The 24,065-nt window shown below is 45.9% G+C and overlaps 3 protein-coding genes and 1 pseudogene across 3 annotated transcripts in view; 2 read left to right on the forward strand and 2 right to left on the reverse strand.

Moving 5' to 3' along the window:
* LYPD3 (LY6/PLAUR domain containing 3) overlaps window positions 1-24,065 on the forward strand; it is a 103,292-nt gene that overhangs the window by 51,826 nt on the left and 27,401 nt on the right. The window contains exons 3-5 of the transcript XR_010837971.1: window positions 14,661-14,919; window positions 15,445-15,517; window positions 17,692-17,880. The gene's annotated coding sequence lies outside the window, so the exon portion shown is untranslated. The remainder of the gene's footprint in view (window positions 1-14,660; window positions 14,920-15,444; window positions 15,518-17,691; window positions 17,881-24,065) is intronic.
* RPS19 (ribosomal protein S19) overlaps window positions 1-24,065 on the forward strand; it is a 115,455-nt gene that overhangs the window by 27,475 nt on the left and 63,915 nt on the right. The window lies entirely within an intron of this gene.
* On the reverse strand, window positions 2,724-5,590 carry LOC131745318 (seminal plasma protein pB1-like; annotated as a pseudogene).
* TEX101 (testis expressed 101) lies at window positions 14,736-17,466 on the reverse strand. Its single transcript, XM_059045644.1, has 6 exons — window positions 17,448-17,466; window positions 16,927-17,028; window positions 16,658-16,801; window positions 16,316-16,501; window positions 15,117-15,245; window positions 14,736-14,956 (listed from the first exon to the last, which is right to left on the reverse strand). The coding sequence occupies exons 1-6, from the start codon at window positions 17,464-17,466 to the stop codon at window positions 14,736-14,738; spliced, it is 801 nt and encodes a 266-aa protein (XP_058901627.1).

Here is a 24,065-nt window from a genome sequence, read left to right on the forward strand (position 1 = left end):
AGGTTCAATTCCTGGTCAGGGAACTAAGATCCCACAAGCTGTGTGGTGTGGCCCCCCAAAATGAAAACAAAAACAAAAACAAAACAAAAAAACACCACCTCTTGTTTTCTGTGAGAGCCTGGACCCACTGAGAAATTTATGCCAGGTCTGAGAAATAGAAATAGATGTAGAGAGAGATAGAGATGAAGGTGGGGTGTCGGGGTGGGGGTAGAAAGAAAAAGGAGAGATAAGGTGGTTTTTTTCTTTTCTTTTTTTTTTTTTTTGTGGTACGCGGGCCTCTCACTGTTGTGGCCTCTCCCGTTGTGGAGCACAGGCTCCGGACGCGCAGGCCCAGTGGCCATGGCTCACGGGCCCAGCCGCTCCGCGGCATGTGGGATCTTCCCGGACCGGGGCACGAACCCGTATCCCCTGCATCGGCAGGCGGATCCTCAACCACTGCGCCACCAGGGAAGCCCTTTTCTTTCTTTTTTTAGTGTGGGGTGTGGGAACAGAAACAGTGAGAGTCATAGCAGATTCCCAGTGTTAGGAGGAGGATGGAGGTCCGCAGGTTGCCAGAGAAGTGGACCATTGATTCTGTCCCTTACAGTTCAGTAGTACCAGTAGGATCATCAGGGAAATAGCCGTACTGTTCTGATCATCTTCTATTCAGCCCACCTTAAACGGTATGAGAGGACCAAATAAACAACACCCAACACTGCACAGATGAGATTTATAGCAGTATATAAGCCACATATATTCACAGCCTGGGGGAGGAGGACATTGCACACCGCACAGGGCTACCCAGGGGTTGCACTTAGGTGCAGAGTGAATAAACATGGGCCGTAGGAAGCAGGCTTTGTAGTCATGAAGAGGAGGCGTGACCTGGTTCTCTTAGTTTGATGGAACAAGAGAAGCCACTGCAATGAGAAACCCGCGCACCGCAACAAAGAGCCAATACAGGCAAAAATGAACAAATAAATAAATACATTTTTTTAAAAAAAGTATGTGAAGGCTTTGGAATTACATTTTCCCCCAGGGTAAATATTTCCTTATAATCTGTTCAGAGAGTCAAAAATGGAAAGTTCTTTGGGACCACGAGAGACGATTTTCTGGTCCCCATTAACTGCATAGCCCTTACAGTGTCCTGGTTTCCTTTTATTTATTTATTTTGATTAATTTTTTTTAATTAAAAATTTTTAAATGTAAATATTTATTTTTATGTCCTGGTTTCGAGTGAGGCTCTGCGTTACTGGCTTTAAATCACAGAGGACAAATATTGTACCTCCTTCCTGCACGGTGATTAAAAGTCTATGTATCTCTTCCCCAGATGGTGACTGAAGGTCCATCACCAGGTCCTATGGATTTATTAGATAGGCACTGGGTGTTTTGGACCAGGATAAAATTTAGTGATCAGTCTTTGAGGCACTTCATTATTTCTGACACCTGTGAATTTAACCTTCTTTGAATCAGGCCCAGTTAGTGAGGGAAATGATATTCGTCTAAAATTCCTGTTTGTTTTAAAAAGGAGAGTAGTCCTTTGGAAAAATGCCAAGGATGTGTCGGATTCCGTACTTAGGACTGAGGTCAGGGCAAACGCAGTCCATCCAATTAAATCCAATTACAATTACAATTACATCCAATTACAATTAAACGCAAGTAAAGAAAGGATGAACTGGAAAGATGCGATCGGGACTCCTTTTACTGGGGAGTCAGAGAATAGCTCCAGGAAGAAATAAAATCTCAGCTAAGTCAGGACAAGGCAAATCTTTTATGACAAGGACCAGCCCTCTATACCCTCTGGGACCCTCCTCCCACCCTCACCTCAAGTCCCACCACCAAGCCTTCAGCTGTCAATCAAGCCCCCAGGAAGGACAATTGTGATGTGTATTTAAAAAAAAAAATTTTTTTAAATCTTTATTAGTGTGATGTGTATTGATGTTCCATCAGGACCCCGAGGAAGTGAAGTGAAGACAAGAACATCCTGACTGATTAACCTGAGCACGCTGATACCCTCCCATTTGATACATAGGTTTCTTTGTAGGCAAAAAAAAAAAAAAAAAAAGACCACACCTGCAGAGAAAGTAGTTTATCGATTGGATCCCCCCACAGCGGGAACATGGTGGAGATTCAGGGACAGGATTTCACCTCTGTCACTCAGAGCATCACCTTCACGCTTGAGATTTCTTGATTTTCTTCGCTGAGGTTTCAAAGGCTTGATTGCATCCATGGCCACGGGTGGATGCACTGGACAGTAATTGAGCACAGTCTTGGGGTCAGTGTTAATGAGTCTATTGGTTTTTCGAGTCAGTCCCATGGAGGGCAAAGGTCCGTTTCTCCTTTGCTCTCTGCTCTTGCCATGTCGACTCCTGCGCTCTCATGCCTGCTCCAAAGACTGTGCTGTCCTCTCTCTGCCCCTCTCTCACCTTCTCTCGCCACTAAGCCTTCCCAGATCCTCTTCCTTCCATGTCTCGTCCTGCAAACTCTCCTGCTTCTTCCCTCTCAGACTCTCCTCTCTCCATCTTTTGCCTTTTGCCTTTGTCGCTTCCTCTCTTTACATCTTTTCTCCCCTCTCTTCTCTTCTTCCTCTCTGAGGCTCTGCGTCTCACTCTTCCTCCTGTACATTTCTGCCTCATCGTATCTCTCCACGTGCCGCATCCTTCCTTCTCACTGTGGCACCTGACCCCACCTCTTTATCCAGCTCTGTCTCTTCCCATCCTCCCCGGACGCTCTTACCTTTTTTATTGCTAGCAATACCTCCAAGCTCTATCCTGGTCAAAGTTTGGAGAGCGTGTGCACCAACGCCTCCAAAATTACTCCCAGTTTTTGTTCAACTTTCGCATATTTTGCCTCGATAGATAAAGGGAAAGGTACGTTTGGCATAGTCTGAAAGATAGAAGAAATGAATGAAAACATTAATTGTGGGAGGGTGATTTTTAGTCTTATCAAGAGAAATGGACATGAGTGGAACACACGGAGCTGGGTGAGGAGATATGCCTGAGGCTTCCGTCTAGGAGACAGTTATGGACATTCCCCCTTCATCTGGGAAGCCACGTGCTCCTCGCATGAGGATAAACTGCACACCTACCTTTCCTAGTACAGTATTTCCATCTTCCTATATAATCCGCATTTAGAGCACACCAACAGAATATGGAACCATGGATAGTGCAATCAAAATATGTTTTCCCTCCATAGATGAATGGGAAAACACATTCATGAGCTGAAAGAAGAAAGGCATCGTTCGCTTCTTCGGCTCTTAGGGTTTCATGATCTCTGCAGTAACTCTGACAAAGTCTCTGTTCAAGCTAGCCCATCATCCCCAAGGGCCTGCCCTGTACAGACCCCCTGCTAAGCATCAGGGATGTCAAGGTAAATAGGGTGTGGTCCCTCCCTCGGGGACTAGGAAGGGTTCTTTAACTTTGGGCAGTTTCTACCTTAGCGTGTGGCACCAGCTCCGACGCCCTGACCCTGGGTTCAGATTCCAGCCCCACCGTCTACAGAACGCTCACCCCTGATGCTCTGTAGGGGTGCCACCCTGGGGAATGTGCACACATGCCTCCTCCTGAGAGGGTGAAATTACCTCATGCATGTAAAGTATCTTTGGAGAATCCCGATCACAGTTACCACGCCACACGTATTAGTTTGTTGCATTTAATTGCAGTAGGAACAGTGGTGTTCTCAGACAGCTGCTGATCTGGAAGAAAAGCAGGAGCAGAGGGGATGGAGGAGGTGTGAGAACAAAGCAGGGGCACAACCAGAATACAGTCTGCAGTAGGACCTGCCCTGCGTCTCTAACTTTTATTTTCTTTTATATATATGTATATATATATATATATATATATATATATATATATATATATTTTTTTTTTTTTTTTTTTTTTTTTTTTTTTTTTTGCGGTACGTGGGCCTCTCACTGTTGTGGCCCCTCCCGTTGCGGAGCACAGGCTCCGGACGCGCAGGCGCAGCGGCCATGGCTCACGGGCCCAGCCTCTCCGCGGCATGTGGGATCCTCCTGGACCGGGGCACGAACCCGCGTCCCCTGCATCGGCAGGCGGACTCTCAACCACTGCGCCACCAGGGAAGCCCTTTCTTTTATATTTTGAAGTCACTGTTTACCCTGAACAGATATGCTCAATGACTAGAGGGCTAAACAGAACAGATGAGTGGAGAATCTGACACATTCTCATCGCTCTCCTACAGACACACGTGAATTCAACAATAAAGCTGAGGCTTGGCTATAGCACACTGTTCACAGGACCTGCCCTGAGACCACACTGTCCCCGTTATTTCAAACAGTAAACTCCACATACATCAAAAACTCTGAATTTGAACAACGTAACCAACCCTGGGTGTAGGCTGCCCATGCCTGGGATATTGGAGTGGATATTTAGCAATGAGGCAGGGGTCACGAGGGTTGTTAGTCAATAAGGGCTTTGGCTTTGGTGCCAAACTCACCTGGGTTTAAATTTCATTGAAGTTGCATGAAAATTAAATAAAATGTGAAGCCCTTGGGATATACTCAAGGAATGGCCAATGTATTTGTCACCGCTATTATTATTATCATTATTTTTACACATCAATCCATGTCTGGGGCAGGCTGTTTCACACCAGTTCTAGCCCATCTCCCCTCTCTCACCTCCATTCACAGGGTCCAGTTGTAGAAATACAGACGCGCCAGCCCAAATCAGAAAGCTACCCAAACGTGGTTGCCATGGCAGCTTGCTTTCCTGTGACTGACAAACGTCAGTCTGTTTCTTATATAAGCCGTTACCCTGACACCCCTTCGAGCTGATAAGAATCAGCCTTGCCTGGACGGTGCTTGTGCATTACTCAGCCTGAGAGCATGCAGTTCAAGTTCATCTCTCAGATGGAATGTACAGGGCATCGGCTGGCAGTTTAATGTCTCCGAGCCTCAATAGTTTGAAATGCATTTAAAATGAGACCAAGGTCCACTGGTTAGGGCTCCGCACTTCCACTGCAGGGGGGCATGGGTTTGATCCCTGGTTGAGGAGCTAACATCCCACAAACTGGGTGGCAGTGGCCAAATAAATAAATAATAAAGTAAAATGAGGCCAAAACGTTTGCAAGATCCTTGTCAGTTCCAGCCTCCTAAGACAAGGCAAAGAGGAGAGGGAAAGGTGAAAAGGACCATCTTCTCTCACGGGGTTTTCCCCAGCGTCCGTCTCACCTGGTTTCCTGACTGCAGACTCAGCCCCAGGCTCAAGGCCCAACCGGCAGGCCTGTTGGAGCCTCAGAGCAACCCCATAAGGCAGCCGTGCGGGTCTCCACGTGAAGGAGGAGGAAACCGAAGCTCAGAGAGCTCCTCAAGGCACAGGGTGAGTTAGGGCAGAGCCGGCTGTGGAAGCCGCTCAGCCTAGTGGACCTTTTCAGAGAGGCAGGTCCCCTGCCATGTTTCACACTCAACCATATTTATCTGCCCCACGTGGCTTCCCCACCCAATGCTTCCCTTGCTCTGAGCCTCCATTTCCTCACTTGCAAAATGCACATCACAATCCGTTCCTTACAGGGCAATGTGAGTTGTGTCTCTGATGAGCTTTAAGCTGCTGTGGGGACTCTTTACACAGTAGGTGCTCTGAGGACACCAGCTCACCATCGGTGCAAATCCGTGGGTCCATTTATAAGTCTCCTCCCTCTAGTTCTCTGATGAACACATCCTGGGTCTTGGAAAACTATGCAGTAGTGTTTTCCCCGAGGAGATAACCAGCCAACATGTCTTCACTGAATGGGGTCTTTGAGGAATCTTTGGGTCTGTTGAGGGAATAGGCATTTCAAGGTTCTCACCATCTATCCCAGAACACTCCTTAAAATGAAACCTTGATGGCTGCCTTTTAGGCCCGTATGAGTTTATTTTATTTTTATTAATTTTTAAAATTTTTATTTTCTATTAGAGTATAGTTGATTTACAGTGTTGTGTTAGTTTCAGGTGTCCAGCAAAGTGATTCAGTTATACATATACATATAACCATTCTTTTTCAGATTCTTTTCCCTTATAGGTTATTACAGAATATTGAGTAAAGTTTCCTGGGCTATACAGTAGGTCTGGGTTGATTATCTATTTTATGTATAGAAGTGTGTCTATGTTAATCCCAAACTCCTAATTTATCCCTTACCCCACCTTTCTAGGCCTGTGTGATTTTAAATTGTATGTGTTAACTCGACTGGGATAAGGGATGCCAAGAGAGCTGGTAAAACATTATTTCGGGGTTTGTCTCTGAGGATGTCTCCAGAAAATATTAGCATGTAGTCAGTAGATTGAAGAAGGAAGATGGCCCTCACCAGTATGGATGGGCATCATTCAGTCCCTTGAGGGTCAATTAAAAAAGAAAACCAGGGGCTTCCCTGGTGGCACAGTGGTTGAGAATCCGCCTGCCGATGCAGGGGACACGGGTTCGTGCCCGTGGGATCCGGGAGGATCCCACATGCCGCGGAGCGGCTGGGCCCGTGAGCCGTGGCCGCTGAGCCTGCGCGTCCGGAGCCTGTGCTCCGCAACGGGAGAGGCCACAACAGTGAGAGGCCCGCGTACCGAAAAAAACAAAACCAAAACAAACAAACAGCAGAATAATCAGCCAGAAACTAGTGGAACATAACAGCTGGGTGTGATAACCACAGAGATCAGGGGAAAAGACAGTCAGATGGCCTTGCTAGAACCACTGTCTTTCCAGGGAGACTGTGTGTATGGCCAAAGGAAGTGCCCTGGGAGGACCAACATCAGATGCTCCCTGCAGAGAAAATAGACGTCACTGAAATAGTCTAGCCAAGTCACTGAACAAACAAAGAGATAAAGAGCAACAGCAAGAAGCCCATATAGTTGGTTCATGTTTTTATTTTTTATTTTTATTTTTAAAAAATATTTATTTATTTATTTTGGCTGCTCTGGGTCTTAGTTGTGGCACTCAGGATCTTTAGTTATGGCATACAGATTTCTCAGTTGTGGCATGCAGCCTCCTTAGTTGCCCGACCAGGGATTGACCCCGGGCCCCCTGCACTGGGAATGTGGAGTCTTACCCACAGGACCACCAGGGAAGTCCCTATTTTTAATTTCTTCTGATGATTGTCTTTAACAATTTAATAATTGGTCTTCCATGGTGTTTTTAGCGTTGTTCTAGGGAGTATAATACTCATACTTAACTCTTCACTATCTACTTATAATCAATATTTTGCCACTTCAAGTGAAATGTAGAAATTTATGATCATATAGATTCCTTTACCCTCTTCCTTTATGTTATAGTAGTTAATGGGAAAGGCATTTAATTGAGATTCACAGTTGGTACAGTATTTCAATGGCATTGTGACAACAAGGAGGGAGACAGAAAGAAAAAGTCATTAGAGGCGAGATGGTTAAGGGTGGAAACCCAGTTACTGGGTAGTAAGAGAAAGGAAGGAGAGGAGGCAGTGACAAGGGTGAAGTTATCAACTGCGGACGGGACTTTTTACAGGGACTGGTTGATGCTGACAACAAGGAAGGGTACCATGTGATAGAGTCTGACTCTGAAGGCATAAAATCAAAGCAGTTGGGAGTAATATTGGACTAGGACCAGAGACTCAGCTTCCTCGTGCTAAAAACACACATTGAAGGCTTCCCTGGTGACGCAGTGGTTAAGAATACTCCTGCCAATGCAGGGGACACGGGTTCGAACTCTGGTCCAGAAGATCCTACATGCCGCGGGGCAACTAAGCCCATGCGCCACAACTACTGAGCCTGCGCTCTAGAGCCCGTGAGCCACAACTACTGAGCCTGCAAGCCACAACTACTGAAGCCTGCGTGCCTAGAGCCCGTGCTCTGCAACAAGAGAAGCCACCCCAATGAGAAGCCCTCGCGCTGCAACGAAGAGTAGCCCCCGCTCGCTGCAACTAGAGAAAGCCCGCACACAATGAAGACCCAATGCTGCCAAAAATAAATGAAAATAAAAATAAATAAATTTATTTTTAAAAACCACACATATTGAGATTTTGATTTTGGCTTAGGATGTGGGAGAACATGGAAGACCTTAACTTCTGCAATAACACCAAGAAATATCTGGACATTATAAAATGTCACGCATTGGAAAATTAAAGAGAAATGGAAAGGGAATTCCCTCGCAGTCCAGTGGTTAGGACTCTGCACTTCCACTGCAGGGGGCACGAGTTCGATCCCTGGTCAGGGAACTAAGATCCTACAAGCCTCATGGTGTGGCAAAACAAACAAATGAACAGACAAACCCCCCAAAAAACAGAGAAATGGAGATGGATACAAGAAAGCCCCTCTGGTTACCATAGAAGGGAGTCCTTCATAGGTGACTGGCAAGCCATGGCAGCTTCCTGAGGCAAATCCTGGGTCAGGGAGTTGGGAGGGTGGAGAATATCTGTCAAAGACAGAGAGATTTTACTGTGTCCACAAGAAGCCAGTTGATTTACTGGTGACAGCAGGAACAGATGGGATGTATTGGAGTCTGGCAGACCACCAAACACAAAATTAGTTTTCTCAGTATAATAATTATCTCCTCCATCTCTACTCCAATTTTATCAAGAAAAGGTAATTTGGGTTTCCTTGGTGGCCCAATGGTTGAGAGTCCGCCTGCTAATGCAGGGGACACGGGTTCGAGCCCTGGTCCGGGAAGATCTCACATGCCGCGGAGCAACTGGGCCCGTGAGCCAGCTACTGAGCCTGCTCGTCTGGAGCCTGTGCTCCGCAACAAGAGAGGCCGCGACGGAGAGAGGCCCGTGCACCGCGATGAAGAGTGGCCCCCGCTCGCCGCAACTAGAGAAAGCCCTCACGCAGAAACGAAGACCCAACACAGCAAAAATAAATAAATTAATTAATAAACTCCTACCCCCAACATCTAAAAAAAAAAAGAGAGAGAAGGTAATTTAAGGTAATACTGAAAAACAGAAAAAGTGTTATCAGTTTGTGCTTTTTTTTTTTTACAGCTTCATTGAGGTATAATTGACATATAGTACACTGCACATATTTAAAGGGTACAATTTGATGATTTTTGACACATGTGAACACCCCAGAAACCTCACCATTACCACAGTCAAGATAATGAATGTATCCATCACTCCAAAAGTTTCTTTGTTCCCCTTTGTAATCTATTGCCCCCTCCTTCTCCATTCTAGATAACCACAGATCTGCTTTCTGTCACTGTAGATTTAACTTTTGTTCTCTGAAGTTTAAGATAAGTACAGTCGTGCAGTGTGGACTCCTTTTTGTCTCGCTTCTTTCATTCAAGATAATTATTTTAAGATTCATCCACGTGGCTGTATACATCAATAGTTCGTTCCTTTTTTTACTGAGTAGTTTTCCATCATGAAGACATGTCATAATTTATTTATTTTTACACTGTTGATGGCCATTTGAGTTGTTTCCAGTTTTTGGCTATTATAAATAAAGCTGTTATGAACATTTGTATAAAAATCTTTGTATGGACATATGCTTTTGTTTCTTTTGTTTCTTTGTTCCCCTTTGTAATCTATTGCCCCCTCCTTCTCCATTCTAGATAACCACAGATCTGCTTTCTGTCACTGTAGATTTAACTTTTGTTCTCTGAAGTTTAAGATAAGTACAGTCGTGCAGTGTGGACTCCTTTTTGTCTCGCTTCTTTCATTCAAGATAATTATTTTAAGATTCATCCACGTGGCTGTATACATCAATAGTTCGTTCCTTTTTTTACTGAGTAGTTTTCCATCATGAAGACATGTCATAATTTATTTATTTTTACACTGTTGATGGCCATTTGAGTTGTTTCCAGTTTTTGGCTATTATAAATAAAGCTGTTATGAACATTTGTATAAAAATCTTTGTATGGACATATGCTTTTGTTTCTTTTGGGTAGTACCTGGGAAAGGAACAGCAGAATCCTATGGCAAGTGTATGTTTAATTTTTTAAGAAATTTCCTAAGACTGGGAACAAAGCAAAGGGTCCACTCTCACGACTTTTATTCATTGTACTAGAAGTCCTAACCACTACAATAAGAAAAGAAAAGAAATAAAAGGTCAACATGCTGGAAAGAAAAAAAAAAAAAAACTGTCCCTATTTGCACATGACATGATTGTCTACTTAGAAAATCTCATGGAGCCCACAAAAAAGCTCCTAGAACTAATAAATGAGTTTAGCCAGATTCAACATACAAAAATCAATTGCGCTTATTTTCTATACCAGCAATGAAAAATTGAAAACTGAAATTTAAAAGTACCATTTACAGTAGCCCCATAAAGGTGAAATAAGTATGACTCTAACACCATATGTTCAGGACCTGTATCCTGCAAACTGCAAAACTAGAATTCTCATCCATTGCTAGTGGGAATAAAAAATGATACAAGCACTCTGGAAAACAGTTTCTCAGTTTCTTGTCAAGTTAAACACACTCTCGCCATATGACCCAGCAATCCTACTCCTAAGTATTTACCCTAGAGAAATACAATTTTATGTTTACATAAAAACTTGTACCCAAATGTTTACAGCAAACACTTGTATGCAAATGTTTACTTTATAACTGCCCCAAACTAGAAACAACCCAGACGTCTTCAATGAGTTAATGGATAAACAAACAGTGGTATGTCCATACAATGTAATAATATTTCTCAATTAAAAGGAACAAGCTGTTGGGCTTTCCTGGTGGCGCAGTGGTTGAGAGTCCGCCTGCCGATGCAGGGGACACGGGTTCGTGCCCCGGTCCGGGAAGATCCCACATGCTGCGGAGAGGCTGGGCCCGTGAGCCATGGCCGCTGGGCCTGCGCGTCCGGAGCCTGTGCTCCGCAACGGGAGAGGCCACAGCAGTGAGAGGCCCGCGTACCGCTAAAAAAAAAAAAAGGAACAAGCTGTTGATATACACAACATGGATGAATCTCAGAGCCATCATGCAGAGTGAAAGTAGGTGGTTTCAAAAAGTTCCATGCTGTATGATTCCATTTCTATGACTTTTTTGAAAAGACAAGTCTATAGTGATCAGACAACAGATCAGTGGTCGTCAAGGACTTGGGTGAGGGAGGATGTGATTACAAAGGAGTAGAACAAGAGAGTTTTTGAGCTGAAGAAACTGTTCTGTATTCTGACTGTAGCGTTGTTCAATTAATTAATTAATTAATTTTGGGGGCCATGCCAAAATTGTTTTTGGCCACACGTGGCTTGCAGGATCCCAGTTCCTCGACCAGGGATTGAACCCGGGCCACGGCAGTGAAGGCCCTGAATCCTAACCACCAGGCCACCAGGGAATTCCGTGCCTTGTTTAATTTATACAAGTGATATTTCACTGCAAAGGAAATTTCTTACTTTAAAAAAAAACATAATGCAGGGCTTCCCTGATGGCGCAGTGGTTAAGAATCTGCCTGCCAATGCAGGGGACGCGGGTTCAAGCCCAGGTCCGGGAAGATCCCACAAGCCGTGGAGCAACTAAGCCCGTGAGCCGCAACTACTGAGCCCACGTGCCACAACTACTGAAGCCCACGCACCTAGAGCCCGTGCTCCACAATAAGAGAAGCCACCGCAGTGAGAAGCCCATGTACCGCAATGAAGAATAGCCCCCGCTTGTCGCGACTAAAGAAAGCCCGCGTGCAGCAATGAAGACCCAACACAGCCAAAATAAATAAATAAACAAAAAACCCCAAAAAAACCTCATCTCCCACTCTGACATCACTGCCCCAGACGAGGATGTGCCCACCTGGCCGCTATAACATCATTGACAGAAGAGAGGAATTTTCAAATTCTTACTTTCTGCAGTGCCCATCTTTCTTAGACTTCTACCTCTTTTCTTGTCTACTCTCTAGAACTTACTGTCTTTTTTTTTCACATCAGCATCAAGTTTCAGGTAATCGGCTGCAGTTGATGGTGGTTAGTTCTGTTGTTGGAGAGGGGGGGGTGTGCATGTGCAGTGGAGTTTGGTTCACTTCAATAAGCAGAAGACCCATAACCTCAAGTTGCCAGTCACATCTTATGGGTGCTGTTAAGTTGTAAAGCTGTTGGAGATAATGCCTGTCCCGGAGGTGCTGCTACCTTGACAGGGGAGATTATACGTTGTGTGGGAAACTGTAAAATATTGAAGGAAGGCTGGCAGATGTGCTGGGGCTATGCTGAGGGAGATCAGTGGGTGCCAGAGAAGTCAGAAAAGGTCTGCTGGAGTTGGCAGTGAGATGTCTAGTGGGGCCCTCTGGGGTGGGTAGGTGGGAAGAGGAAATGGAATTTCCGGGAGGAAAGGAGGTGAACACAGCCCTGGAGGGAGCAATGAACATCGTGTGTGATGATGGAGGCTAAATCCGGGTGGGTGAAGCACATGTACGGCAGGGTGATATTATGCTATTACTGTTATCTCCCCACGCCCCCATTCTTTGTAGTAATTCTCTTGCCCCTTCTCCTCCAGTCAGTCAGTAGGCCTGTTACCCTAGAAATGCAAAGAGCCAGAAATACCTTCATGTTCAGCCCTGAAATTTCAGAGTAGGCTATGTAAATTGAAGTTGATGTAATTCCAAAGGCCCAACTTTTGACTTGTTAGACTTGGAATCTTTAAGTTTCAGTCTAAGAATGAAGGCTTTATGGCATGATTGTTTGGTTTGTTGTGGGATCTCAGTTCCCCAACCAGGGACTGAACCCCAGCCCCGGGCCCTCGGCATTGAGAGCGCAGGGTCCCAATCACTGGACCGCCAGGGAATTCCTATGGCATGATTGTTGGAGAAAGAAAAAGTAGATTTGAGAAGAATGTGTGATAGTGGTCCGTGTATGGTGGGTGATAAATTGCAGGGTCTAGGTCGCATCTCGTTCTCAAGTACCTTGGGAGAAAGCAAGTCTCTATGAAATTATCTTTTCTCCAGATCTTCAGGAATTTCATCACCAGTATGGGATTCCCAGGCTGCTGTAGATTCCTGAAGGACCTGGGTGGGATTTGAGAGCAGTTGAAGAGGCCCCAAAGTCTCTAAGAGGGATGGCAGAGCTTACAGGGCCTGCGTGGAGCCCATGAATCCCCAGACAGCGTTGAAGTTTTCCCCGTGGAAGCCAGCAGGAATGGAAGCTGAGAACCCAGGCATCAGTAAGAACCTGGACATGAGCAGCATGAGAGGTGAAAACTAGACAGTCACCTCCTGCCCACCAGCACTATGGCAAAGCCCTGGGTGAGGCGAGTGGAAAGGAAAACAAGCCTTGAATTGACTGAACTTAGATCTGAAATGACTGAGAAAACCCTGACCTGACTGAGTTTACTCAGACTGGTTACTCCACTAGGTAGAATGGGGGATTGTTATAAACAAAATTATCATAAAAAAATAATATACTTAAAAACAAAATTATCATAAAAAGAAATAATATATTTAAGTAGTTTATACATTTAAAAATCAAGAAAGTTGGCACACTTGAGTTTGTGGACTGAGAAATTTGTACATGCTGCATAAAGCTCTTTGGCATATGACAGATATAATTTAAAAAATACCAAAACAATTCACAGGCCAAATTTTTGAAAATTGTGGCTCTCCTCCATTTACTCAGGAATGTCTTCTGCAACTGTCTTCAATGCCCTTAAGAAGCCAGTGTCCTATGGGAAACAGCTACTTGGCTTTTTCGGTTCGTTTTTTTGTTTTTGATTTTGTGTTTTACCCCAAATAGTATTTACCAGTCAAGGCTCTGAATGCTTGTAATCTCCCAAATTTATATGTCCCCTCATTAAGTTAAAGTTTCATTTGTTGGTGTTTCCTCTCCCTCTTTAGAGAGATGCATCAAACTGACACAATGGAGGACTGGATGCCTGGGAACAAAGATAACGTAGTAGCTGGAGTGGGCCTTTAACTCAAAGAGTTAGTAAGAACTAGAGAACTTTCTAGAAAGAACTTAGCTGGACTATACTATGATCAGACTCCCCTGTCCTTTGTGGGAGGGGTCAACAGTTTGTCTTAAAAGTCTTTCCTCCCACTCCCAGTGTAGTTTATTTTATGTCAATTAAGCTTCAATAAGGCTGTTTTTTAAAAAAATGAAAAAAAGTCTGTTCCCCTTTACTCTACCTTTTACTTTGCTCTGTACAGCTCCTATATCACTGGAGTCTTTTACAATAACATAGACTTTATGTATTCTTGAGTAATAAGTTAAATATATAAGCATAAGAATGTGAAAAAAGAATCTCCCCACCCAACAGTTTTACTCCAACATTCATCAGACCCTACTGAGCCCCAGGTCCCTCCTAAGTTCCTTCTGTCCACTGAGGAGGCATTAAGTAGTCAGCAGAGATGGGAAGGAATGATGTAAAGTGGGCAAGGGACAAACAGGATAGAGGGAGATGGGGCCAGGATAATTGAAGAATTTAGAGTCGGATTTTTCTCATTCTGCCACACCTCCCAGGGAAATATTAGAACCCCAAAGCAGGTGACGTTGGCCTTACAATTGGGTTGGGAGCGTTCTGGAGGAGGACAACATTAGCCTCTTGTCCAGCAAGCAAGAGAAGGAAACCTATTAGAGTGAAAGGAAAACCAGACTTTAGATCAAAACATCAGAGTTCTGGTCCTGGCTCTGCCCATAGCTATGTAAGTGTGAGAAATTCATTAAAGTTTTCGAGATCTTTGATTCCCTTTCTGCAAAATGTGCAGGTTGGATAAGATGAATTTTAAGGGCCCTTTTAGCTCAATAATGCCACTTCTAGTTTTGAGGCATACACAAATTACAGCAGAAACTTTATTAGAAATGACAAATACATCCACTGGAACTGTTCTTCAGATTTCCACCTGCTCCTCAACTTGCTGATGACCACTCAAAAGAGACGTCCGGCGACCCGGGACCAGAAGCACCTACTCAACGGACAAGCGGTCGCAGCAACAGCGGCAGCAGTGGCTCTAACCTCCAAACTGAAGTGTGAAGCCGTGTGGCCCCACTTTCAACCTTTCGGGGAGAGACAGACCTACGTGGACACGTTTCCTTCACCCACAGGGGCCCCACTGTAAAGATCCCAGACATCAGCCTGCAGCCGTCTGTGGAGGTACAGCCTTTGATCTCCAAAGGTGTGCTGAGGTCTCCTGTGGAACAAGGAAGGATGGGGAGACACATAGATGTTTTAGGAAATCAGAGAGGAGTCCAGGCCTCCCTCATTCCTGGAACCCTGAGTGTCAGAACCTCTTGGGCTACACTCATATGTCTGGTTTTCCAGCCTCTGAAACCATCAGATGTTCAGTTTACCTCCAGTGACCTGAAGTTTTCCTTGATAGCATCGATTTGTATCGTTGGGGCAGGGAAGAGAAGGAGCATTCAAACAGGACCCCAAAGCCAGACAGGTGGGGCAGTGGAGGGCTATTGACCCTCTGGGACCTGAAGGGGGAGAGACAGGGACAGTTCAGGGCATGTCCCGCCTCTCAAGTTGCCTCCCCTCGCTGCCTTCTCTTCCTCAAGCCTTTCCTGCTGATGCCTCTCTACTCAAGGACTGTTACTACCACCTCCCCGCCCCTGTCCAACTGATTTCTGTGCTGTCAGAACCCCATCCAACATGACTTCCAAATTCTGTGCTTAGGTGTGGAGATACAGATATGAAAAGGACAACAGTTCCTGCCATCTAGGATCACTGCCTTGAAGAAGACAGACATGTAAGTAAGTAACTAACATACAATTCAGTAGGCATTGTGTTCAAGGTCTAGTGGCAAAGAAATGGAGGAGGACCTAAGTACCCAAAATAATTTGGTTAGGTATTTTCCCAGAGCCGACGCCTGAGTCGAGATGGAGGAAGAACAGAGGTTAGCTATGTGAAAATGGGGGAGGGGAAAGCAAGGGAAAGCAGCGAGGACCGAGGGCTGGAGGTGTGAGCCGCCTTGGTGGACTGGAGAATTGTGAGAAATTGTGGTGTTGATACTCAGCTGGTAAGCACAGGTGGGACTGGACTGTTTTTTTATAGCCAGCATCCATTCTGACTGGTCAGTACCATCTCCACTGTTAAATATTTTGAATCCTAGCCCCAACTAGAATACAATAAATGAGAGAAGGAAGAGATGGAAATGAGCTGAAAAGTTAGGCGGGGCCAGATTTCTATAGGCCTTGAGGACCAACGGGGGAACTGGGCTGTGGCCATGCGGCAAGGGGGAAGCAGTGCTTGTTAGATTGAGGATGCCACGCCCCTGCTCAGAAACCTCCACTGACACTGTATTGCTTACTAAACCCCAAACCCCATTTACACTCCAGCCTTCACTGATGTCCCTCTGCTTGGAGCAGTGTTTCCAGACCTCAAGGTAACAATTTAGAAAAAGAAAGGCAAGCCAAAGGTCTGAGGTCCTTTTGTGTATGGCCCACTTGGACCTAAGCTGAGTAAGAACAAAACCAAGAAAGACCTCCCGTTTTTTCAGGGGTGTATAGACTTTCTCTCAGCACCCGTCTCTCCCCTCCCAGGGTACCGTCAATCTCTTGTGTCCTCCATAACTCATATAAGTCCTCTCTGTTGTTGCAAAAGGAATCTTCACAGTAGTTACTGTAGGAGATTGCGACTAGGCCAGGGGCTGGCGTGTGCTGGATAAACGTTATTGCCGGTACCCCGTCTGAGCTGCAGCCCTTAGTGGCCAAAACTGCTGTCTTGGTCCCTGCTGTGAGACAAGAGGGAAGGAAAGTGGATGGGGGGGCGGGGCCTAATGTTTGGCCTGGGGAAGGGGGAACCGCATTAACATGGACCTAATCACCTTCCTCCCTGCCCCTGCCCCTGCCCCTGCCCCACCAGCCCAACTGCCTCTTTCTCATTTTACCAGCTTTAATCATCAGCACGGTTTCCTGGCACAATGCCCCATTGTCACAAGTCTCAACTTTGTCTGTGGTCCAGTTAAATGTCTCTACTGGATCCGCTTCTAAACCCACAAATGTACTCTTTAGACAATGCAATTTTTGTGCCACTGGGGAGAAAATGAGATAAAGATAAGCACTCGCCCTCCTCTGTGGGGCCCCAAACCACTCCTTTTTCACCAGAAATCCATCCTCCGTGACCCAGCTGCTCTCCCCCCACATCCCCAATACATACAGATCAAGGTCGGGGCTCCTAGGACAAAAAGGAACAGTAAAACCTGGAAATGACAGGCTCCCATGGCTTCCTTTAGAGACGTTTGGAAGAACTGATCAGGATCTGTGATTCGATGGAGAAGAAGCTTTTCAACCACAGGAAACGAGATTAAATCTAAGTTCTGGCAACAAGTACTGACTTCAGGGCAGAGTTTACGGGTATATAAAATGATGATCTCTAAAGTCAGTCTGTCCCGCTCTAGCTTGTGAGTTTGGGCAAGTTAACTAGTTAACAAGCCTCAGTTTCCCTAGCTGTACTTCTCAGACTCAGCTGCCTATACCAAGGGGCTCAACAGCCCCATACCCTCCAAACTCTGGATCCATAATCTGGCCCAAAGGCCCCTTTCTCCCTCAGACTCCGGAGTCCAAGTTCAAACCGAGGCTCAAGAACCTCAGTCCCCAGCCCCCAACTTCATCAGAACCCAGGATTCTGAGATCTAAGCCCTGTCCTACCTAGGGATCCAGGAGTTTGGGTTCAGTCACCTTTTCTGTCAGGACACATGATTCTGGGCACCCAGCCTCTCCCCCTCTCTAACCCAAGAGCGCAGGGCCCCGGCCCTCGCCCCCCTCAGCTCCAGGAGTCCCGCACGCTCCGCAACCCCCCCCCCCCGCCTTCTCTTTCCTCCGGACCCAGCAATCTGGGCCCCCAGACACCCTTTTACTCTTTAAGGGACCAGAATTCCTCCTGGCTTCTATATGATCTCACAAGAATCTCCTTGTGCCAAAGGAACGCCCTGGAACGCTCCACTCGCCCAGCCGGGCCTTCTGGTGTCTCCGAGGCACGGAAGGCGGGGCCTGCTTCACCGGACAGATCACTCGAAACCCCATTGGTCGATACGAAAGCATCTGATGAGCTCATTGGATGAGCCCGGAGGAACGCCACACCCCATTGGCCTATCCCAGGCTGTCTTGCCAGGTACGCATGCGCAGGACGCCGAGTGGCTGGCAAGCCGGGGGACCTAGAACTCGCTGATCTTTGCCGCCCTAGGCTTGCAGTGCGGGGCAGGCGGTGCATCCCTAAATGGCCTTGCTTACACTTTTCTCTCTTTGGGTTATAGAGTCCCTACTTCTCCAGCCACACTAGAAAGTCAAAGCCTTGGCTTTCACCCACTGAACTTTTCTCCCTATCCAAATTGCCTCACATGTTTCCAGCCTGGCCGTTGCCCTAGCACCCATCCAGTGGCCATAGCCGCTGGAAGTCAACTTGGCCTCCTCACCCGTCACTTGCAGTGGTTCCTGCTCAGCCCAGGCCTCATCCTCTGAACACGTCATGGCACCAGCCTCCTCCGTTACCTTCTGGAAGGCTGAATAGGGTAATGGGGGCTTCAGTGTTACTTCCGGCACCCCTGAACGACAGATTGCCATCGTATCTAACCCACATGTCGGTGTCAGTACCATGAACACGTTGTGTCATTCAGATTTCTTGTTCATGGCTGGAAAATCCTATTTCGTATATATATATATATATATATATATATATATATATATATAAGCTTTCCGATGTAACATGAGGTAGAGATGCCCTTCGTGTGCTTTCAGACTTGGTACTGTTTCTGTGAGTTCTATGGTATAAATGAATATTTATTTTTAATAGAGAAAAATGCCACAGTAAGAATGGTGTTGGTAAAACTCTAAATTTTATGTAAAAATATATTTAGAGTTTTCAATTGGGGACTGTTAATATTAAGAATATTATTATTAATATGGTTTTTTAATTTTATTTATTTATTTATTTTTGGCTGTGTTGGGTCTTCATTTCTGTGCGAGGGCTTTCTCTAGTTGTGGCAAGTGGGAGCCACTCTTCATCGCGGTGCGCGGGCCTCTCACTATCACGGCCTCTCTTGTTGCGGAGCCCAGGCTCCAGATGCGCAGGCTCAGTAGCAGTGGCTCGCGGGCCCAGTTGCTCCACGGCATGTGGAATCTTCCCAGACCAGGGCTCGAACCCGTGTCCCCTGCATTAGCAGGCAGACTCTCAACCACTGCGCCACCAGGGAAGCCCTGGTTATTAACATAAATATTAGGAACAGTTCATATATACAGTAAGAGAGAGTTCTGGTCCCAAAGACCCTGTCTCTCGGGACCCAGGCCTCTGAGCCACCCTCCCTTCTTCTTGGGACTCAGGCCTCCAGCACTCACCTCCTTTGAGCTGTAACAGTATGTGGTTTTCCTGGGTCATTGTGTACCTATAGATGTGGTGCAAGGTCTCAGATCTTGGCCACAATTGCCAATGCAGGACCAATGGGTTAGGGGAAACTGGAGGGCAGAGAGGGTGGTTGCACAGACACCTGCACAGACATCTGCTTCCATCTCCAGAATCTTGTCTCAGAGCCCTCAACCCTTCCCATGCATCTGACTGGTACTCACCCTTCCTCTTCTGTCCTAGCCCCAAAGCTGGCTTCTAGCACCTGTAGTGAAGGTCATCTTAAATAATCTCTTGACCTGTTAATTAGTTTGCTGAGGCTGCCGTAACTAAGGACCACAGATTGAGAGGCTGAAAGTCCAAAATAAAGGTATCAGCAGGGTTGGTTCCTCCTGAGGGCTGTGAGGGAAAGATCTCTTCCAGGCCTTTCTCCTTGGCTTGTAGATGGCTGTCTTCCTCTTGTGTGTTCACATCATCTTCCCTCTATGCATGTCTTTTTAAAAAATATTTATTTATTTTATTTTTGGCTGCGTCAGGTCTTAGTTGTGGCACCCGGGCTCTTCGTTGCCGCCTGTGGGCTTCTCTTCTAGTTGTGGTGCGCGGGCTTAGTAGTTGCGGTCTCTAGTTGTGGCATGTGGGCTCCAGAGCGTGTGGGCTCTGTAGTTGCGGCACACAGGCCCTCTAGTTGTGGCTCACATGCTCAGTAGTTGTGGCGCATTGGCTTAGTTGCCCCACGGCACATGGAATCTTAGTTCCCCTACCAGAGATCGAACCCACGTCCCCTGCATTGGAAGGTGGATTCTTAACCACTGGACCCCCAGGGAAGTCCCCTTCTATGTATGTCTGTGTCCAGATTTTCCCTTAGTATGAGGATACCAGTTGGATTAGGTCCCACCCTAATGTCCTTGTTTTAACTTCATTACGCCTGTGAGGATCCTATTTCTAAATAAGGTCACTTTCTGAAGTAATGGAGGTTAGGACTTCAACATGTGAATTTGGGGGCGGTACCACCCATAACAGCCTGTCAGAGAGACTTGTGTTACAGATGAAGCAGTGAGTGCTGAAGAGCGCTCCAGGGGCATCCTGCTACCATTTTGTAATTTCTTCTATGTTAACGTCATTCCTGTTGCAGCCTTTGCTTCCCCCAGAGGCTACCTTGATGGCTGGTGAGGGAGGGTGTGAAGATGCAGAACTGAGGGGGTATCCCCGGAGCGAGTCAGGGGCGCAGAGGCTCACTCAGGGATTCCAAATAGGCTAGAACAGTGAGCTGAATTCTGGGTTCCCTGTTAACACAAGGTATATATAGTGCATCCCAGTGGGTGAGTTTGTAGGGGAAACACCCCTTTCTACCCAAGCCTACCCATCTGATTCTATTATGCGGAGGCTAAGGATCAGATATAGGTTGAGTTCTTAGGGGGGCTGTAGGATTTCTCCCGCCTTCAGGCTTACCCTGTCTTTGACATCTTTGAGTGATTCCACATCAAAGGATCTGGGAAGAAAGTGCCCCCTTTCTCAGCCTGTGTCTGTCCTCCCAAGTCACAGGCTTGGGAAGATGATCACATTCTTTTTTTTTTTTTTTTTTTGGTGGTACGCGGGCCTCTCACTGCCGTGGCCCCTCCCGTTGCGGAGCACAGGCTCCGGACGCGCAGGCCCAGCGGCCATGGCCCACGGGCCCAGCCGCTCCGCGGCATGTGGGATCTTCCCGGACCGGGGCACGAACCCGTGTCCCCTGCATCAGCAGGCGGACTCCCAACCACTGCGCCACCAGGGAAGCCCGATGATCACATTCTTAAGCCACACTCCAGGTGACCTGGCCACAGAGTCCCTCCATCTCAGGTGTAGAAGGAACCTTGGAAGTGTAAGACCCCTTCCTCTATTCTTTACCCCATTTCTGTTTATATACCTGTAGGGACCTTTCACCACCACCCCTGTGGGAGAAGTGGCTCTGCCTTTTTGGTGTGAGAGAAATCCCTGGATCTTTCTTAGCCTGAGCCGATCTCTTTTCCTTTATGAGCCTCAGTTTCCTCATCTGGAAAATGAGAAGGTTAGTCTAGAGCAATGGTTGGCAAATTATTTGTGACATTATATGGAAAATAAAATAAAAACAAAATGAATCGAATGGCTAACATATAGTGAAGACATCTTTTTTAAACACTAACGGGACCATCGTTGTTCACCTGGATTATTGCAATACGTGCTGCCCTCGCCCCACTTCAGTCTATTCCCCTCTTGGTATCAGAGTGATCTGTTAAATATAAGTCAGATTGTATCACATCTGTGTGAAGCCTTCCAGTGGATTCCCATTTTACCCCAAGAGAGAGTCTAAGTCCTTAAAATGGTCTATAATGCCCTACTCTGTCCCCGTGTCCTGTTCTGCCCTCTCTCGCTCCTCCTCCACCCACACTGGCCTCCAGGCTGTTCCAGGAACACATGGCGGGCACACACTGACCTCAAGGGCCTTTGCATATGCTCCTCCAGCTCTCTGAAACCATCCTCCTTACTCCCACTCCCACCCTTCATTCATGTCTCTGTTATAACAGCACTCTTTGCTCACTCTTGTTTAGAAGAACAGCAGCTATGTCAACCTCTGACCCCTTGCTCTGCTTGAGTTTCTTCTGAGCACTTATCATTGCCTGACATATTATTTCTCTATATTTATTTCTATGTTCAATGACTACTTTCCCCAACAAGAAGGTAAGCTCCACAAAGGCAGGGGGTTTGGTTTTGATTTGTTTATTCCCTGCTGTATCCCCAGCATCTACGACAGAGCCTGGTAATAGAAGGGACTTGTTAAATAAATACACATCACATTGGGGGATGAGGCTCAAGGAGATGGTGACGCTCAAAAGCTGGGACTAGCACCCATGTCTCCGATTCAGACACTAGGCTTTTAACTGCTGGGCTCTTCCTGACTGTGCCGACCCACCGTTCTCACTGGGACCACCACCCCTTATGTTTCAGCCCTTCAGTTCTACTTCAATATGGGCTCTTGCTGTGGCCTATTTTGAGCAATCCATATGTGCTTGTACCCAGCCCTCTCTGACCCCCAGGCCTTCCCAGAAGCTTCTATCACACTGGGATGCTGTGTCCGGTCTTCGATCTTCTCTACTTATTCCCTGACATTGTGTGCACCTCCCCCTCTGTTGCCTGGTCTTCCTGATGCTCAGTAGATATTTGCTAAACTGTTGATGTCCAAAGTCTTTTGTCTATGCCTTTGTATTAGGAATTTTTGCCTTACGGTACAATGGCTGTGTGTGTGCGTGTGTGTCTGTGTGTTCGTGTGAGTTTGTGTGTGCACTTCTGTACATGTACATGTCCGTGTCTCTGTGTGCATGTGTGTGTGTGTGCGCATGTTTCTCTGTGTGTACATGCCCATGTCTGTGTGTATGTTATGTGTACATGTATGGCTGTATGTGTAGACCATGTCTGGCTGTGTTCATATGTGTGCCTGGTTCCTTCCAACTGTGTCTGATCCGTCCCTGTGCACCCAGCACATGATTACAGCATAGGCATCCAGTAAATGCTTGCTACCATATAAAGCTCCTATAAACATTCATATAAAAAGACCTTGTTTGGACATACATTCTCATTTTCTAGGGTAAATGTGGAACTGCTGGGGCATAGGGTAGGTGCATAGTAGGTTTTATAAGGAATCCCCAGACCTTCTTCCAAAGTGGTCCCACAGTTTTACATTCTCACCAACAATGTAGGAGAATTCCGGTTGGTCCACATTCTTGCTAACCCATGGTTTTGTCAGACTTTTCAATTTAACCATTCTAGAGGGTGTGTAGTAGTATCTCATTATGCTTTTAATTGGCATTTCTCTGATAATGAAAAATGTTGAGCATTTTTCATGTGCTAATTAACTATTTGTATACCTTTATTAGCAAAGTGTCAGTTCAAATCACTGGCCCATTTAAAACTAGGTTATTTGACATGAAAGGATGCTCAACATCACTAATCATTAGAGAAATGCAAATCAAAACTACAATGAGCAGAAACTAACACACCATTGTAAAACAGGTATACTCCAATAAAGATGTTAAGAAAAAAAAAAAAACTACAATGAGGTATCACCTCACACCGGTCAGAATGGCCATCATCAAAAAATTTACAAACTATAAATGCTGGAGAGGGTGTGGAGAAAAGGGAACCCTCTTGCACCGTTGGTGGGGATGTAAATTGATACAGCCACTATGGAGAACAGTATGGAGGTTCCTTAAAAAACTAAAAATAGAATTACCATATGACCCAGCAATCCCACTACTGGGCATATACCCTGAGAAAACCATAATTCAAAAAGAGTCACGTACCACAATGTTCATCGCAGCTCTATTTACAATAGCCAGGACATGGAAGCAACCTAAGTGTCCATCAACAGATGAATGGATAAAGAAGATGTGGCACATATATACAATGGAATGTTACTCAGCCATAAAAAGAAACGAAATTGAGTTATTTGTAGTGAGGGGGATGGACCTAGAGTCTGTCATACAGAGTGAAGTAAGTCAGAAGGAGAAAAACAAATACCATATGCTAACACATATATGGAATCTAAGGGAAAAAAAGGTTCTGATGAACCTAGCGGCAGGACAGGAATAAAGGTACAGACATAAAGAATGGACTTGAGGACATGGGGAGAGGGAAGGGAGGGTAAGCTGGGATGAAGTGAGAGAGTAGCATTGACATATATACACTACCAAATGTAAAATAGATAGCTAGTGGGAAGCAACTGCATCTCACAGGGAGATGAGCTTGGTGCTTTGTGACCACCTAGAGGGGTGGGATAGGGAGGGTGGGAGGGAGATGCAAGAGGGAGGGGATAGGGAGTTATATGTATACATATAGCTGATTCATTTTGTTTACAGCAGAAACTAACACAACATTTTAAAGCAATTATACTCCAGTAAAGGTGTTAAAAAAAAACTGGGTTATTTGCCATCTTATTATTGCATTATAAG

This window comes from Kogia breviceps, chromosome 18, assembly GCF_026419965.1.
Source record: "Kogia breviceps isolate mKogBre1 chromosome 18, mKogBre1 haplotype 1, whole genome shotgun sequence".
NCBI classification, from domain to species: Eukaryota; Metazoa; Chordata; class Mammalia; order Artiodactyla; family Physeteridae; genus Kogia; species Kogia breviceps.